The 18,787-nt window shown below is 36.1% G+C and overlaps 1 protein-coding gene across 8 annotated transcripts; it reads right to left on the reverse strand.

Annotated features, from left to right (window-relative positions):
* Positions 1 to 2,106: 2,106 nt before the first annotated feature.
* On the reverse strand, positions 2,107 to 10,150 carry LOC147523087 (uncharacterized). 8 transcript variants are annotated; one of them, XM_086596801.1, is made up of 10 exons: positions 6,628 to 10,150; positions 6,108 to 6,529; positions 5,377 to 5,498; positions 5,221 to 5,302; positions 5,019 to 5,142; positions 4,763 to 4,926; positions 4,570 to 4,690; positions 4,346 to 4,489; positions 3,330 to 3,434; positions 2,107 to 2,429 (listed from the first exon to the last, which is right to left on the reverse strand). In XM_086596801.1, the coding sequence occupies exon 1, from the start codon at positions 8,663 to 8,665 to the stop codon at positions 6,629 to 6,631; it is 2,037 nt and encodes a 678-aa protein (XP_086452927.1). In that variant the 5' UTR covers positions 8,666 to 10,150; the 3' UTR covers positions 2,107 to 2,429; positions 3,330 to 3,434; positions 4,346 to 4,489; positions 4,570 to 4,690; positions 4,763 to 4,926; positions 5,019 to 5,142; positions 5,221 to 5,302; positions 5,377 to 5,498; positions 6,108 to 6,529; position 6,628. The 8 variants fall into 8 exon arrangements, with proteins under 8 accessions (XP_086452927.1, XP_086452951.1, XP_086452958.1 ...); XM_086596825.1 differs by lacking the exon at positions 3,330 to 3,434; XM_086596832.1 differs by lacking the exons at positions 2,107 to 2,429; positions 3,330 to 3,434 and adding an exon at positions 3,502 to 3,607.
* Between the last annotated feature and the right edge of the window lie 8,637 nt (positions 10,151 to 18,787).

Raw genomic sequence — 18,787 nt, forward strand, 5'->3', positions numbered from 1 at the left:
TCATGACCTAGATCGATCCGAAAGCAGCACTAGTTCTATTTTTTGTAAATGACAGCAGCAATAGAGCAAGGTGTCAAGTGTCGAGATAGTTGGTTGGATATTATGAGAATTTAATACCCTAAACAAGGAAAGCACAGTAGAGTAGTGTTTCATCATGGAGAAGGCTTGTAGCAGTTGTTCAAAAGCTGGTGTAGTATCCTTGAGCCGCCGCTGGATCTGTAATGAACGATTGAATAATCCCAAAGCCTCCTCCAGCCCAAGAGTTCCTTGTTCGCACTTCGCAGCGGTCCCTAACAAAACGCTCAAAATGCCTTGTACGAACCTTGATTTTGCTCGTATCAATTGTTGCTGAATCAGTAGTTTTTGAGCGAGAGATTAAAAGGTAACAAGAGAGTGCAGTCACCTTTCTATGGCCAAACGCAGAGGTAATTCAGCACTTCGCCATGGCATGGTATTGTATTTGTACTAGTATGCGAACCGTTCGCACCGGTTTATCAAAAGTAGCCGGTGCACATGGGGTATTTTAAGAAAATTTTGCTCACGGATCATTCTAAGTTGATGCTTAATAGCTTAAAGTATATATAAGTTGTATGTATCTGCTTTGTAAGACCAGGTCATCTATCTTCAAGTGAGCAATTAATCAACTTCTAAGTTGTAGAAGAGGGGAGTCAGGCAGAGAGAAAACAAAAACTAATTCGACTTCATTTCCCTATATTACTTAAAGTTTGAGAAAAAAAGGGCAGAGAGAAAACAAAAACTACTACGACTTCATTTCCCTATATTACGTAAAGTTCGAGAAAAAAATTTCTCTAGAACCGTAGTGTAAACATGAGGCAATTAAATTAGCTAGGAAGTTGCAACAGAGAGCAAAATGAAAGCAATGAACTAATGAACTTATCATACCAAAAGGTGCTGATGTTTCAAAAAAATTCTCTCAACACTAATGAGTAATTCAACCATTATGTTTCCTTAAGTCAGATTGAGGTGGATTGATCAATGTAAGCAAGGTTGGTAAAAATCCCAGCTAAAACATATAAATAGCTACCTCTAGCAAAGGAGGAAATGTGGGCTTAGGAAGAGAATGTAAAGGGGTACTTAGAAAAGGTGGCGTTGTTGCCAATTGTAGTTGAATATATATAGTATTATAGTATCGGCATTTTCTCTTTTACTCTCAACTCTTTTCAGCAACGTATGTCTAACAAAAGAAATTTCAAGTTTGATGAGAAGATTCAAGTCTGAATGAATTGTTGTAAGCATCTATCAAATACTTCTATGTTGTCTGTTGCTATCTATAAAATGGCAGATAGATTTTCATTGTCAAGGCCTCTAGGGGAGAGCATAAGATAATCAACACCTGTTATGAAGTATTGTATTTAGGCATCGTGATCAATTAAGATCCAAAGAATGGTACCGCAAGACCATGCACATAGAAATGTGTAATGCTCATTGTATAGTATAATTTATGTGGTGCAGAATTGAAATAAGTGGCGCCAAGCCTGAGGGAATGCTATACGTTTGGTAATTTCTCCTCCAACCAGGATTATAGATCCCACTAAAGCAGCTAATCCCAAAGAATTACAACCAAAGAGGATCGGAATTGCATTAGCCATTAGGTTAAAACAATGCCCCTTAAATTAAAGAAAACAGACGTGAGAGGTATTGCTAGCTTGCCGTCATTGATTAATTCTAAAACAAATGTCGCTCATTTTACCTTAACAATAGACACAACCTTTAGCAATGATGGAGAACCAGATGTACCGAATATAAAAAAGTATGTTTCTTGTCTAGCTTTGTGATTGACAGATGTTGTGAAGTTCTAGATGTTGTATTGGTACCTGACCTGATCAATCTCCCTTACATAATATAGGTTATTTCAAACAATGGACCAGAACGGCAATGCGCATATAACATCTGATGAACTTTAAAGACTGATACTTGGGATTCAGTTTGTATTTGTAATGGAGGAAGATTTTGTGGAAGTGGTACTGAATGAAATTGATGCTTCTGGTGACAGTCAGATTCATGAGAAGGAGTTTGTTGAAGGAATCTCAAAATGGCTTATTGATAGTAAGAAATCGATGGATACGAAAATTAAACAAATTAAACAACAGCAGAAGATTTGTTATGATTCTTCTAAGGTAAAGTATCATTGTCTACATCTCGTATAGAAGTGATAGTTTCAGTATTACATATGTAGGAAACAAGAACAGGCCAGAATCTGTTGAGCAACCAAGAGAATAAAAAAAATGCACATTTTGTCAAGAATATTTTTTGGAAGTACCTTAAAGCTGCATCCCTGTTGTTGTTAGGTACTTCCATTATAGCTGTATTTTCAACACCTCTAATAAAATTTGTTGTTGGCTTCTCGAGTGCTGCAAACATTCCTTCCATGTTCATCTCCTATACTATATGGTGCCAATAGCTGTCAACTATAGAAGGGCGATTTCAGCCATTACATCCATATGGCAGAAAAAAGAAAAATATGCTTCTTGAACACTTTCAGAGGTATGTTCCTCAATACCAAACCTTTTTTAAGATTACAGAAGTTATTTTCATACAAACAATCAATATGAACAGGTGTCTCATCTCCATTTTTTACCATTTTCTATCATAATCAAAATTACTTGACTAGTGGCATGGATGATCATTAGATCTGATCAGGTATCTTCTACCTTGAGTTGTTTTTGGTCCATTTTTGCTTAGGATGCAGTCACACAGAGACCATGCCATTATTGATTCGTGAAAAAAGCTTCATGGTTTACCCACAAAAGAGAACTTGCAATAGGTTCTCATATGTTGTTCTCTAGAAATTGGAGTCGGAAGTCCTTTCACCTAGTTTTTTTTACAGTGCATGCAGTTAATCTGGTCAATACCTTGAATCTCTATTAATGTGATTAGCTACATGTCTTATCAGATAACTTTTCTTAGTGTTTTGAGAGGCCAAATTACGGTTGTTGCAGGAGTGCAGCTTATGCTCGGCAATTAGCACAACAGAAAGGTGTCGGGGAAGAAATCTTGGACAAAGAGCAGAAGAAAACGCCAAAGGAAAACCTATTGCAATCAGATGACACATCAAAAAGAGATGAACTGATGCAATCTGACAGTATGTCTAGAAAGAAAGTGAATCCTGAACTCTCATCCATTCAGTCTAATGGTCTATTGCCAAAGATTTCGTCAAGTAAAAAGAAAGCTAAAGTTTCTAAGAGCTGAATTACTGGCTTTATACTCATAACAACAGCATAAGGACCCATCAGCCTCATTTTCCTTACTTATAGGTGGCAATCTAGATATATAAGTCAACATAGGAAGTACCAATGCAGCAGTTTTACCTGACCCAGTTTCCGCAATCCCAATCACATCTCTCTGCTGCAACCCAAGTGGTATCGCCGCCATCTGAATAGGAGAAGGTGTCTTATACCCGGCTTTATCTACCACTTTCAACAACCATCAATCCCTTCAATTCCATTCATCTCCCCTTCAACTACCAGCCCTTCAATTCCAAACATATAAAATTGGACATTGCATCACATTGTTAGAATTTATAAAGATCCATGACGGTCATATTGTGTTTCTAAAACACCACAGGATATGCAATTGAAACATGCTCCTGCATAGATATTTCTAGTTCAGGTGAAATTCCATAGACTCGCCAAACATTAGTGAAATCTCTCTATCACAAAAGTACCATAGTACCTACTCTTGCGTCTTGACATGGATAAACTAAAGACTGTAAGCACACTATCCCCTTTAAACTAATCAAATAGATATTTCTAAGCTTGACATATAAATTTTGAAAGATGTTTAAATAAGCAAACCTGCATCAGTAGCACTATTAGATTAGATAATAAAGAACTTTCAATTAAGTGGAAGACAATGAGCAAATAATGAGCTTAATGTATGTATAATATCCCTTTAAATAAGAAAAATATATAAGTAAAGCAACTTCAACATATAACTTGAGTGTATTTTCATATGTCGTCTTGCACTCCTTCGTTTACGTCATGATTCTATTGATGAGAAGCCTTATGAATTCAATCAATCTTGTAGTAAGAATAATTTTAAATCTCATAATTAGTTATTATTTCAATATTTTATTTCCAAGTATTAGGGAATGAGTATGCTACCTGAATTTCTACACATTGTTTTTTGGCATTTGGTTCTTCATCATCTTGTTTGATGATTTTGATGCCCTATTTTTAAGATAGGTTAGTAGTAGAGCGAAACGTTAGCTATGACTATTATCGGGGTATGAAAGGAAGCTAAAGTTGCACAACTTGCTTAGGCAATAAATTGCAACAGTCAAATTTTAACAATGCATATAACCAACAGTAAAATTTGTACTTACCTTTTCAATTTTGTCTATTTTTTAGACGGTTAATGAGCTATCTTTTCCATTTTCACAGTTGTACTTTGTTATTCTGACTTCAAATTCATATTCCTTGCCAATTGGTTCTTCTAATATTTCAGAAACCAAGTCGAAGCCATTTTCCTGCATAGAATATTTTAATATCATCGTGTGAGATTTTTTGTAAATAAATGTAATTTTAAAGAGTTAAAGCTAATTAATACCTGTTTCTCAATTTTCAACAGTTCATCCAAAGGACGTTGCAACAAATATTCGGCCTCATCATCAAACGTTGTTATCAACTTTTTGCATGTTGAATCTTCTATTTCAAATTGGACTTTGTACCTGCATAGAATGTAATTACTTTAGTCTCTATGATAATATTTGTAATTTATTTAATAATATTTGTTTCAATACCTTTTTGTTGGTTCTTTCATTGAAATGGAACAATAGTCACACCACCATTCTGGATATTTTAGTTCTACTTTTCTTCTGCACTGGTCGCTTTCACAACAATTGTAATGCCAATTGTATTTGTTGTCAATATCTGATATTTTTGCTTTAAATTTGTACCTTTTCCCCTGTACATTGATAATTTTAAATTTTGTTAAACAGTCAAACAATAATTGAAAAGAATAATTACACATGAACTTGGATAAAGGCAGGAAGTTACCACTAATGAAGTACTCAGTAGCAATGTATTAATTTCTTCTAAAATTTTCACTTGAATTGCCTCTGTTGCATAGGTAGACGACCTTTTTCTGGAAATTGGCAACTCCGCTCGTGGATTGTTTGAACTGCGTTTTACATGAGAGATATGTCATAAACTTTAAAGTATGTACATGATTGTTTCCTGTGAAATAAGTAATTGTTACCTATTTTTTAAAGTATGAGCATCATCTGTTTCCAGGTTTATATACACCTTTGTCGCCGGTGTTGCTTAGAGTACATATTTACCTGAAGCCCAATAACTTTGTACATTAGCACATATCACTCAAATTTATTGAATGTACATATTTAGATAGATGTACTTGAGAACAATCTGACTGTTGTTGAAGTCACAGTTATAATATCTCTTGGGCCATTTTTTGTTAGGACTTGTGGTATTTGTTTAATCCGATCTCCCTAGAAAGTAATTTCCAAGCATTCCATTCTAACAACAAATAAGGAAATAGAGTTAAAAATATACCATTGGTGATTAGTTGGTTTATTAAATAGTAGAGTATCATTAATAAGAAAAAGCATTCCTCTCATTATTAATGTAGATTGATTTTTTATCTGATTATCCCATTCTTGTGTGAATAATGTTGTTGTAGAAACCAATGTCATCTGAATAAGGTAAACTTTATTGGCAAGCCTATGAAAATTTTACCAATAAACGAACTAATGTACTTTGAAAAAAAAATGTTAGAATTACCAGTAAGAAATTCGTATTGCTTATCATGTGGGACTAATTTCTTGAAATCGACAAAGCTGAATAGTTGTCGTGGAATTGATGTTTCATCTGAAATATTCCTCATGGTAGTATACTTCTCAAATGTTATCTTGTTTTTATTGTTTCACGGGATGAAGAAGACCTAACGCTTTTTAATGTTGAATTTTTCCAAATGTACCACTGAACCATCTTGAACTTTTTCCTTAAATTGTGGATAGATCTCCATAGGTATAGACGCATTGATTTGGTCACCCTGTATGAATGAAAAAAATAATGGATATAAATCTTAAAGTGATAAAAGAGATGTTGAATAAGTGTGGTACTTACTTTTTCGTCGATGAGGATCATATCCTTACTTAACAATGTCTCATTTCCAACCAGAAAGTGGTCCCAGCTTCTATCAATTCTTACTCTGAGCTTCAAATTCCTAACTGACTTGGTGACTTGCTTTATCAAATTGTAATGAGTTGTCATGTCTAAATGCTGCAACATTATATAATGTTAGATCGACCGAGAACAGATAAGTAGGAGATTATCTTTTCAAAGTTAATATAATTAACTAAAAAGTAAATATAAAATGAAAACAAAGGTATGTCCAATGAAGTAGTAAACTGTAGTGATATGAAACACTTGGCATATATATATATATATAGAAAATGGGTTTGTATATTACAATAAAGAACAAAAGAGAATTAAAAAAAAATGGCAAATGTGAATAATGTCTCCATAGTAGCTGCTGGTCCTCTACACTGTAATAGAATAAAAAAAATTAATTAGTTAATAAGTAATTAGCTCTATATGAAGTTAAAAAAATGAAAATTTGAGATTAAACTAATATTTTTTTTACCTCATTGTAAATTGTTGAATGCTTCTTTGTAGACAATGTTCTGAGTGTATCCTTCTGGTTCGTCACCATTTTTCTTGATTAGGAATTTCAGTCCTGATCGTGTAGTTGTTCGTGATACTGCAACGTATAGTTGTCCATGACTGAAAACTGGCTTAGGCAAGTATACCCCCACATGCTTCAATGTATGTCCTTGACTTTTATTTATTGTCATTGCGAAACAAATTTTTATTGGAAACTGTATTCTCTTCAAACTGAAAGGCCAGTTCGTGCACTTATAAGTTGTCTCTATCCTTAGTATATCAGTTTCCCCACCAATGTTGCTCCCTGTTATAATTTTTGCTCTAATGACCTTTGGAGCTAGTTGGATAACAATAAGTCTCGTTCCATTACAAAGACTAAGGCTTTGGTTTATGTTTCTAATGAGCATGATTGGCGTGCCAAGTTTTAACTCCAGCTTGTGGTTTGGAAGACCAGATCCTTTAATTGTGTTAAGAAATTCAACTGGGTATACTGCATACTGTTCCTCAATATTTTTAGATATGGAGCTTATTGAATCGGCGCTGAAGTACTCATGCATTTGTCCCTCGAAAGAAGACAGGATGTGGGAGTTGATATCATCTACAGACTCGTTTGTAGGTGACAGAATGCATCTATCTCTGAAGTAGTTGTCATCCATGTATTTCGATGGTAAATCTTTGTAAATACTTGACACGATATCACTTATGATGTCATCGCCAGGGGGAATAAGAAGATCATGAGGAATTTGGATCCAATTTTTTTCTTTACCTTCGAATATGGAAATGCCAGGTAAGTTTCCTTCTCCGAGGTCTAATACCCACTTGCTGAAATCTGACACCAATGAAGAATCCACATTCTCTAAGCGCATGTTTCTAGTTAGCTTGAAGACTTTACAATGCTGCCAAATATGTGATCTGTTTATCGATGAAGCAATTATTAATTCCCTTGTACCTCTTGGAATGACAGGTAAAATCTGCTTGAAATCTCCCCCTAGCAGAATAATTTTGACTCCAAAGATCTTGTTTTCATTTTCTTTGCCCATTAGATCTTTCAGCGTCCTGTCTACTGCCTCAAAATCATGCCTGTGGGTCATAGGAGCTTCGTCCCATACTATAAGATCAGCTCGTTGAATAAGTCTGGCCAGCATGGTGTTTTGACTTATATTGCAGGTTGAGTACTCATCAATTTCTATTGGGATTTTAAATCTTGAATGCGCTGTCTTTCCACCTGGAAAAAGTAGAGCTGCTATTCTCGAAGAAGCAACTGCAATGGCTATTTTCCCTTGTGACCGCAGTTGGGTCAGTATGGTATTGTAGAGGAATGTCTTGCCAGTCCCTCCTCCTCCATAGACAAAATAAACCCCACCTGAGTTTGTATTGAATGCATTTATAATTTCATCATATATAGTCCTCTGGTCATGATTCAAGCAGTTTTGCATTTCATGAAATTGTTGGTGCATTTCATTGTGACTATATTGTTGTTCTTCTGTGATGAGTCTATCTGGGTCTCTAGGTTCTGACCTCATATCTTTGAACGGTATCTTAAAATCCTTCAGTTGACGGTTTACTTGTTTAAGTAATCTGTCAATCTCAGTCAGCGCATGGTTTCTAAGCTCTTCAGGTGTTAAAATCAGATCATCGTCATTTGCTCGAGTTCTTTCATTGTCCAGTATGTCGTCTGTAAACAACTCCCAATGTTTGTTCCATAGAACCAAAGGTTCACTTACCTCACAAAAAACTAATAGTGTCGCAAATAACTGCCTCAAGGAAGCACTACCAGCCCATTGACTTGCTTCAACGATTGCACCGTTCCATTCGTCATCATTTTGCAACAGTCCAAGTGCAACACATGTTGATTTGAAATCCTCATACACCTTGCCGTTGACAGTTCTGAGATCTTTATATGAGGTTGCACCTTTTGAACATTTAATACCATTCGCAAATAAAACCGTTCGCCTGACGTCGGATGTGCATAAAAGATCCTTTCGATTTTTACTCCTTTCTGTCTTAATTGCCAACATTTAAAAGAATCAACCCAAAGAAATTTTAATGGAAAATCAACATACCTCAGGTGTCTACCATCTTCATGCAATTGGTTATAGCGCATCCACTCTGTAAATTTGGTTTTCTTTTCACTTTCACGGGTGATGACTTCATCTGTGTTGTCATTGTCATGATAGAACACCGTATGTTCGCCTTCAAGATGGAATGGTAGTCTCTCAACAGGTGGGTATCGATATTGGATATTGTATCCAAATAATCTCCAGCAAGCTTCATGTGCAGATACATACCGACAGTCTAAGAATCTTTGAATTTCATCAACTTGTATCATTGTTTCTTCGGTTTCTGTGTTTTCGACAGTGGTATCAGTCTCAACAACAGCAGTGGATCTATCTTGGCTTTTGCTCATGTATTTGAAGAGATACTTGACCATTCGACTTCTATTACAAAACTCCACGTTGATGTGTGCTCCATATTTCTTTGAAAGAGCTGGATTATAAGGAACAACCCATCTGTTACCAACGGTGAAAGTCTTCTTCTTCCGTTTTTTTGTAGCTGTTCTACCTGGTCTTCTCATGTACTTTGCAAATCCCTTGTCATCGAATGTAGTTTCTTCGCAGAATTCTTTTGGATAAAGTCTGGTACATTTTCGTTCGCTCATGCAAGGTGAATTCTTGTCTAGCTCTCCACATGGACCGTGAATCATGTTGTCTAAGACAATTTCATATAACAACGGGTCATCATTTTTGTCTGGAAGTTTAGCTAATATAATCTTATCAATGTCAACTGGTGTAGAAGGTTTGTCATCAGGATGCAACCAAAGTAGTATGTGAGCGTGTGGTAGACCTTGTTTTTGGAATTCAATAACATAGATTGCTGCAAAATTAAAATTTAAAAGTAAATAAATATGAATGCTTGATACCACTATATCACATGAAAATTTACAAATTTGTTTGTATAAAGCCGCTACGTCTAAGAAAGGAGTATAATAGATAAAGTTCTGCATCAAGCAACCATTGGCTTTGTTTGCCTTTTGTCCCTCAAGTCCTCTTTCAATTGGAATATCATTCCTTTTTTCGCTTATTTATTAGTTATTACACTTGGCTTGAAGTGATTATTTATTATATAGGTTAGGTTTTAAGTGAGACATTAGACATTATATTGTAAACCGACTAATTCTTCCTATATAAAAAGTGTAAGAGAAGGCCGAAACTAATTGACTCGTACTACCAACTTGAGGTGTTTGTGAAATCCTGGTAGTGTCGCATACTTATTTTGACAAAATGACAACCATAGACATTTTCTTGATCGGTGTTTGTCAACCATAGACATATTAACATCTTACATACTGACTTACTGTACCAGTTCGATTAAATTTTAGATTAAAAAAAGTAAACCAACAGAAAATAAAATAAAATAAAAATGAATAATTTACGGGGGAAAAAAGGATGAATAAGATGTTTTCAAGCCAAGAGTCACATAGTTTATGCATCACACAAATAAAATTAAGATGTAAAATATTTAAAATTACCTGCCATAACTTTGCCAAAGTGTTCTTCTTCTTTGAGGTCCTTCATAATCTGATCCACTTTTATCTTAAACGCTCTAACTACAACTTCGGGACAGTATTCGGATTTTAGGCCTTCAACTCTTTTCATTGCAAGTTAAATTTCATTCCACTTTGGATTGCAAGTGAATGTGATGAATAGATCTGGAGGTCCCGCCCATCTGCATATAGCAATGGCATCCTGATAATTCTACACCATGTACCGTGGCCCACCAGTAAATAAAGAAGGCAAAACTAAACGCTTTCCGACTAATCTTGCATCTGTGTCTCCAGCATGTACTGAGTCAACTATATTCTTATATAGTTCTGCTCTGATTGTGGACTGGTTGTTTCGGAACCAATCAAGTCTTTCTTCTTCTACACATGTGTATATATCGACCAGAATTTGCAGTTTTACTTTACCACCTCGACTAAAAGTCCGCCCTCATTTTCTCTATGTTGAAGTCTGAAGGCATAATATTCTCGCGATGCTAGCGTGGTTGCGGTGATTTTCTGATATTTCTTCTTCTCCTCGATACAAAATATCGAATGTGTAGCTGTCCTCACCGTATGGAAATAAAAGGGGATATTGCATTGCCATAAAACTAGGATAATGTTCAGTAATTCGTTTGAGGCCTTCTTCTTGGTATTCAACAACTATATCTCGATGATGAAATTCAACTCCATTTCCAAGCATCGTCTTTGCTACTTCGAGTAGATGTAGGCAGGTTGTAATCGCCTCTTGCATCTTTCGAAGCGTGTGCCGATGAAGCCCACGTCTGGCATGTATGTAGTCCTTCATTGAACCTATCTCGTGCCATTCGAAAGGCCTTTGCAATTTCATTTTCCGCATTGAGCATTGTTATCAATCCTTCAACTATACTACCATCTAATGCTTGTTCGAGTGCTTGATTGGGCAGAGCACTTAACCTATTTGACACCTCGTTCTCTGTGTCATATATATAAAGCTGTGCAAACTTTGGTTTATCTCCTGTTGGAAGTAACGATCCGATTTTATGGTAATTTTGTCCATGAATTCTGAAGACATATGGACCACCACCATTGTTAATTGCATAGTCTATTTTTCCACCCATTGATGTGAAAGCAAAGATCGAATTATATGATCTTATGTTTTCAATAAAATGAGTGCTTCTTGGTCCCCTTGACTCATGCAGATCCTTTAAAAGTTGTGGAGGATTCTTCAATAGTGGAAGTTGTATCTTTCCCACTTGACAACAAATGGAGAATGTAGGAAGTTGTCCCTTTTGTTTCTTGTTGTTCCTTTCTTCATTCCAGAGTATAGCTCCACAGAAAGAACAAACTTTGTTGGGTTCACCAAAGTCCCATAGTTCTATATAAAGAAAAAAATGATAAGAACAAAGAATATAAGTTATTAATCGAAATATTCAACGTGTTTAATTTAATACTTACCAATATTGCGAGTACTTTTGCAAAGTGGAATGCTGTCAATGAAATCAAAATCTGACAAATTAAAATTTGTTGAATTGTTGTTGATGTTCTGAAAATCAACATCAGTAGTGATGTTTATTTGCCTATTCACGGTTTCTTCTCTGTGCAGAATGAACTTTTCGAATATTTGAAATTCTGGTAGCATGCGAATCATTTATAACCAACTCTCTTTGTGGGAGAAGATTGCATCTTAGGCTTGATTTACGAACCTGTTTATTCTTCTCCTTGGCCATAGGGATTTCTTATAATAAAGATAAAAAAAAAAGGCAGAATTATAATTGTAAGGGACATTTAATATAGAGTAGTTAGATTGAACACACACAAAAGAAGTACTCAGATATATAGAGTAGTTAGATTGAACACAAAAAAAAAAAAAATTAATCATGCACTCACAAAAAAATCTAATATAAAGAAAAGAAGTACTCAGATATATAATTACATGCACACACAAAAAAATTATGAATTAAATCATGTAATTTAAAATTTTAACATTACCGTAAAGAAACGGCGCATTTTAAGTGAATCCAGAGGCAAACTCTAATATAAGGTTACATTAACAATAGCGCACAAAGTTTTGTTAAAAATAAAGTTTTATTCAGAGTTTGTACTTAAGTACACTCGAACACGTAATATCCCCCGGTCATGCAATTTAAAAGATTGATTCAGGATAGCTTGAAGCGGAAGGTTAAAGTAAATTCAGGACCTAACGCAAACTTTAGGAAAACCAAATCAACAAATTAACATTACATTTGTAATTGACATTTGATATACTATTTGTTGGGCCATGCATGGCAACCAACGATCTCACTATCTTTGTACTCGACTTAGACACCGGTGCCTAAGACAATATACCTTCACGTATTCCTACTTTCCTTTGTTGTCACTTCAGCAACAATTGAGAGAACTAAAGAAGCTCAAATGCATGGCATTCGGACATTGGTGTGTATTCATACTTTGAGTGGGACTATTGAAATAACCATTTTAAGGGAGTGAAAGCAGATCTAATAGAAAAGACTTATTAAAATTGACCAGATTCTCGTGTGAATGTAGTTTGACTCGATCACATCCAAAGAAAAAATCTTCTAACCACAGGCAACCCTACACACAACTATTCTAAGAACCATACTAATCGGATCAAAATCGACACTAAGGTAGCACCCTACAACGATATCTGGCGATTCCACCGGGTCAAGTCGTAGGGGTCAGGTACCAAGGTCTTAAGATTAATCTTTTTTTGTCGGGGGTTTGTGTATTTAATTATTTTTATTTTCATTTGGGGAGGGAGTCTTTGTTAATGGTTTAGGGGTTAAAATTTGGGATAAGCTATACCATTGTTCTAATTTCTTATTTATGCTGTCTGGTTTACAACATAGTTTGCCCACCCCTACTTGAACTCGTGATCGTTCGAGGGTAAGGCAGTTCGGTACTTATTATGTTTCAACCTGCGAATCTGCAATTGGGTAGTCTTTACTGAAAGTGAACTAACATTTGGGTTTCCTACAGTGTGAAAATACAGGACATACAACTATTCACTGATCATCTTGTCGTATATGAGCATAAAAATGGTCTTCCTAATGTGAGTATATATAAACTTACCGCCGAGGGGCAACTAATCAATAGCTTACAGCAAAGCCGGCCTGTTGATTTTATTGATCCTATATGCTCGGTGGAATCTTCAGAATCTCAGTTTTACCTTCTTGGGTTGGGTTGTAGGATCACTGGCGTAGGGACTGCCATCTTAGGAAGGTCCTTATTCTAGGGTGGTGTTTATTATAAGTTTCATGTCTAGCGTTGTACTTCCTCAAAGATGGGATGACTGGGGTGAGCCAAGCAATTATAGGTATGCCCAAACTAATCCCAGATTTCTACTTTGTGTAGGTAAAAGTTCCTACAGCGTTTGTAAATTGTTGTTACAGAACTGTGTTTTATGCGTTCCAGAAGGGGCAATTTGTCACTCAAAAGATATGATCATGTTACGACTAAAAAAAAATCCCAATATATATGAACTCACAAACCACCCAGCAAAAACATTTGGGATCAAAGAGAAAGTTGAAAGCAAAAATACCAAAATATATATGACACCACTACCAAAAAAACGACTTTACCCGACAGACTCCAGAAAGATTACCCGACAGTTTATAACCATAGGAAGTTACCAACGCCTGTTATCCGTCGGGTATTAGTTGGACATCCGTCCAATATTTTCTCGGGGGTATTCATTCTGTCCGACGGTTGCACGAGAGTTTTTAGCTATCGGCTAGTTTGACGGGCTTTAACCATTGTTTGTTTCCAACGGACACCTAAACATGGCAGTACTATTTAACCGTCGGCATATCTATTCAATTATCAGGCGGCAAAGATTTCACTTCCCACTCTAAAATTTCATGAAAAATTAAACAACCCTCAAATTAAAATAATTAAGCCGACTCTAAAATAATTAAAATTTCACTTCCGAGTTTTCAGCTTCTCCTTCTTCTACTATTCGCCTGCTGCAATAGCCCTGCTGATTACACCATTACCTCTCTTGAATTTCATTGGCACTACAGACACCACTACTGATTACCGCTCTTCTCAACCTGAATAGGTAATTTCCGCTTGAATATTTAGTTGATTGGTTTGAATCTCCCCCCATTATCACTTCGTTTTTTTGTTTGTTTGTTTTAAGTTAAACAACAACCACATTCATGAGTTCTAGTCAACATAAATAACGACTACAGCAAAAAGAAGTAAAATCACTTTGTTTTTTCACATCAAATAAACGACTACAGTAAAATAGCTTCAAAAGATCTTCTACCTTCTTCTCCACCACGTCATCATCTTGTTTTGGTGGTGGTGATGTTGTCATCGTGCACCTGCCCCCAGTGGAGAGAAGGTGGAGGGTAGTTTTTGCATGTTTAATCCTTAAAAAATCTTCACTTTCCTTCACTACAAAGCCGCCACCTCATCTCTCTGCCACCACACATCTCCTCCACTTCCACTACCACTCGTTTGAACACCGGCTTTTAAAAGATGGAAACTTAAGTTATTTATTTAAAACTCGTGTTCGATAAGTGTAACATGATTTCTTTTCTAGCTGTTTTATTAAAACTTGTGTTTGATTAATTTCAGCTCTGAGAATATTCGTCTAAAGACCATATTACGTCGCCATAATTTCTGGTAAGTTTGTCCAATTTGATTTGTGTGGTTCGACAAAGGGCTTCTTACATAATGTCTGATCTTCTTGTTTAAATTGCTTTGGATGACAAGCAGGTTCCTTGGTTGTTTTTCTTTGTTTTCTGTAAGTGTGTATTCTATATTTTAGTGTCGGTGAAAATTTAGTATTCTATATATGTGCACCTTTGGCTATTTTTTTTTTTTGTCTCTTATACTTAATTATGAAAACTCCATTTGATATATAACCAACTGTAAGAATGCATTTTTATTTTTCCCCATATTCTATTTTTCAGTTCCTATGTGAGTAAAGTGTTTTTATTTTCAACATTGTTTGATGAAACACGATAGTTAAGCGGGCTTTATACTAGTGGTAATGCATTTTGTGGAATTAGAAATGTCGTGTTTATATAGCTTTACAATTGTAGAAGTAATTGTAGTAGACTAGTATTATATACCTTCAATGCCGAAAAAATATTCGAACAGAAGAGGTGTATGGAGACTAGTAGCATATGTAGCATCTAGTATCATACCTTCAAATCAAAGGCTACTGACTTTGATTTGGTTTAAAGCAACTCATTTTATTATTATTTGAGTAATGCTTTAATCAAATGTGTTAGTCAAATGAGGATGATGTATCAAAATAAAATTGCCACATTGTGTTTGGTTCTGTAAAAAAAATTCTAAGGTAGTTTGAGAGCAATCTAGTTAACTAAGTTCAACTATTCTACCTTTTTTACTCTTTGAAAAACGAACTGATTTTTCAAATAGAAATGTCTTGCTAGCATTATAGGATTGATGTCTTTCTTATTACAACACCAATATGTTTGTGTATGTATTGCTGATTATATAAGATGCATGAATATATGTGTTCGACTCTAGTTTCATCTAACTTTGGTAATGAATATTAGGTTAGTGTATGCGTAGAGTTAGCTTGAAGTCAAGTGTATGCTTAGAGTTAGCATTGTAACTCCTTGGCCTAGTTAGTGTATGCCTCTACATAACTATTTAGCTATTTTTCTAGTTCTCGAAGTTTCATTTATTCTTTCTTATCTCTTAGAAGTACATCATGGAGTCAATGTGCTTGATAGATAAGAGTTGGATTGATCTAGACGATTTCCGGCATCCCCGTTTTATAAGAGGTGTTACAGAGTTTGTAACCTTTGCCTCGGAACACCACGTTAACAAGAATGTCATACCATGTTCTTGTTCTAAAGTGTCGAAACCAAGGCAAGCAATGAGTCCACGATAATGTTGCCCTACACTGTTTTAGCTATGGGTTTGACAAGACATATAAAATGTGGTTCTTGCACGGTGAGAAAGAAGTGGAAGAACAACACAATAAAAAAGGGCCGGGATTTCAAGAGAACGTGCATGTGGTTGACATGAATGCTGCTTTCCACACCATTGCTCAAGAGTTTAGTCTTGACAACTTGGACACTTTTCTTGGAGATGATCTAGGAGGTTGTACAGAGGGGAGAGAAGTCGTAGACGGTGTTGCTTTTAACGCTAACTTGCGTGAAGCAATGACTGCATTATATCCTGGATGTGACTTCAGTGTTCTTAGATTTGTCGTGAAACTCCTTAACCTGAAGTACACAAATGGGTGGAGTGATAAGAGTTTTACCGTATTGCTTCAACTACTCCACATGGTGTTGCCTGCTGGTAACAAGATACCAGAGAATAACTACAGGGCAGATAAGATGATTAAAGACTTGAAACTGAAATGCAAGAAGATCGATGCATGTAGAAATGACTGCATCTTGTATTGGGAAAAGAATGAATTTAAGGTTACCTGTCCTACTTGTGGAGTTTCTAGATACAAAACTCCAACCATTGAGGATTTGAGGAAGCGAACCAGGGTGCCTGCTAAGGTCTTGCGATACTTTCCACTTACGGAAAGGTTGAAGCGATTGTATAGTGTGCCTTGGGTGGCAAAGGAGATGCGGTGGCATTCTACTGGAGAATCAAAGCCTGGCACGATGAGGCATCCTGTTGACTCGGCAGTGTGGAAGCAAGTCAATTTAAAATATCCAGACTTGTGGACTTGTGGTGCAACACACTTTTCATATACAGATGAAAATTCATTTAATTGCAAGAATATGCATCTTCAGCGTATAGCTTTTGGTTGAAAATCAGTTTACCAGTGATGTAACCATGTCCCTCATTTATTCTTTAACTTTTACTGTTATATTTTTGCTTTCTGTTCCCATTATTTCTTGCACTTTTAATCAAACATGGTTTTAAGCGGCGGGTGCATTTGTGGGAGTAAATATTGGCACCGACGCCACCAACTTACCATCACCGGTGGAGGTTGTAGCATCCCGAAAGCTAATCGGATCGGTCATGTCAGGCTCTTTGATGCAGATCGTGGTATGCTTAATGCTCTTGCGAACACTAGTATTGAGGTTATGGTGGGTGTCACTAATGAATAAGTGTTAGAGATTGGACAATCCCCGTCAAAAGCAGCAGCATGGGTCACAAAAAATGTTGCTGCTTATGTTCCTCGGACCAATATAAGCGCCATTCTTTGTTGGCGGTGAAGTATTGACTACAATTCCAAAATGCGACTCGGTTCGTTCCCGCTATGAACTACATACATCGAGCTCTTGTAGCTTCCAACCTCAATTTCCAGGTGAAAGTTTCTAGTCCTCAGTCCATGGATGTGATTCCTAAATCTTTCCCTCCTTCCACCGCCTCCTTCAATTCGAGATGGAAAGTGGAACGAAGAAGATGCAGCAGTTCTTGTTCCTGGAGATGTCATCAGTATAAAACTTGGAGACATAGTACCAGCCGATGCTCGTCTCCTCGAGGGAGACCTGTTAAAAATTGACCAGGTGACTCTACTATCTAATGATCGTCCCTTTTTAAAACTCATTATGCAATCGAGAATACCCCTCCACCCTCTTAAAATTCTGATATGTTCTCCTTTTGTCACAAGAATAAGTTCCAAAATTTCGTTATTTATTAGGTATGTCAATCTGCGAAATCTTGTTCCTGAACAGATCGGTGGTTCAACGGCCATGCAGCCACTTCTTGACACCCCAGGCGAGGTACCTTGTTATACGCCTTTGTATTACTCTGACAGGGATTTCCTCATTCCATTATTGTTCCTACTGTCTTATCGTCTTTGTCGTTGTAATTTTCAATGGAAATCGGGACCAAATTTTGTCAATAAGGGTTTGAAAAGGATTTGGGGAGTATTTTTTTGATGATATTAGAAACATAAAAAGAGAAAAGTAGAATCTCTCGTATCAAGCCACAAATTGAGATTCTTGATGCCTTCCCTGTAAAACAAAGTATATACCTTGGGAGACACTTTCGGAGAAGGGTCTTGCAATATAAAAGCCTTATATGCTACATTGTTTTATTCTCACCCCCTAAGTCCATTTTTTTTCCTTTGTGAAATTACTTGTTGGAATTTCTTTTCAAATTTTGACATGCTTGGAGGTCGGTTAAATAAGACTTGTACTAATGGAAATTTAACTTGCAATGTTTGATAATTTGCACCAAGTCATATGATAATTCTTTTGCCGCAGGAATGCATGCATGGTTTGCTGCTTTTGTGGATACTTGGTATGCAGTGGTTGTCCCAATAATTGGTGTTCAGGTGCCACAAGTGATAGTTTTGACGTCTCATGTGAATAGGAAATGATTGCTAAAAATCGCACTATGTATCGAGGAAGAAGCTAACGGATATGTCAAATGATTGTAGGGATTTAGATGGGCCATAGATAATAATGACGATTGTGGTTCATTTTCTATCAAGGAATTTGATGAGCAGTGTTTAAAGCTTAGAGTTGCTTGTGGAAACCAATGGCATTATTCTCTCTCAAGAAGAGACTTGCCCGACATTCTTCTCTCTCTTTGCTTTCGCTCTCTCTTGAACAAGTAAGTTTTAATTGTAAGTATAAAATACCTCTTTTAGTTTTTGGGGACTCATAATAATTTATAACTTCTGATTTTGATTTACTCT

The sequence above is a fragment of the Coptis chinensis genome, chromosome 1 (assembly GCF_015680905.1).
Source record: "Coptis chinensis isolate HL-2020 chromosome 1, ASM1568090v1, whole genome shotgun sequence".
NCBI classification, from domain to species: Eukaryota; Viridiplantae; Streptophyta; class Magnoliopsida; order Ranunculales; family Ranunculaceae; genus Coptis; species Coptis chinensis.

Coding starts and splice junctions, on each gene's coding strand:
- LOC147523087 (XM_086596825.1), bottom strand. CDS start 8,665: ATGTTGGCAATTAAGACAGAAAGGAGTAAAAATCGAAAGGATCTTTTA.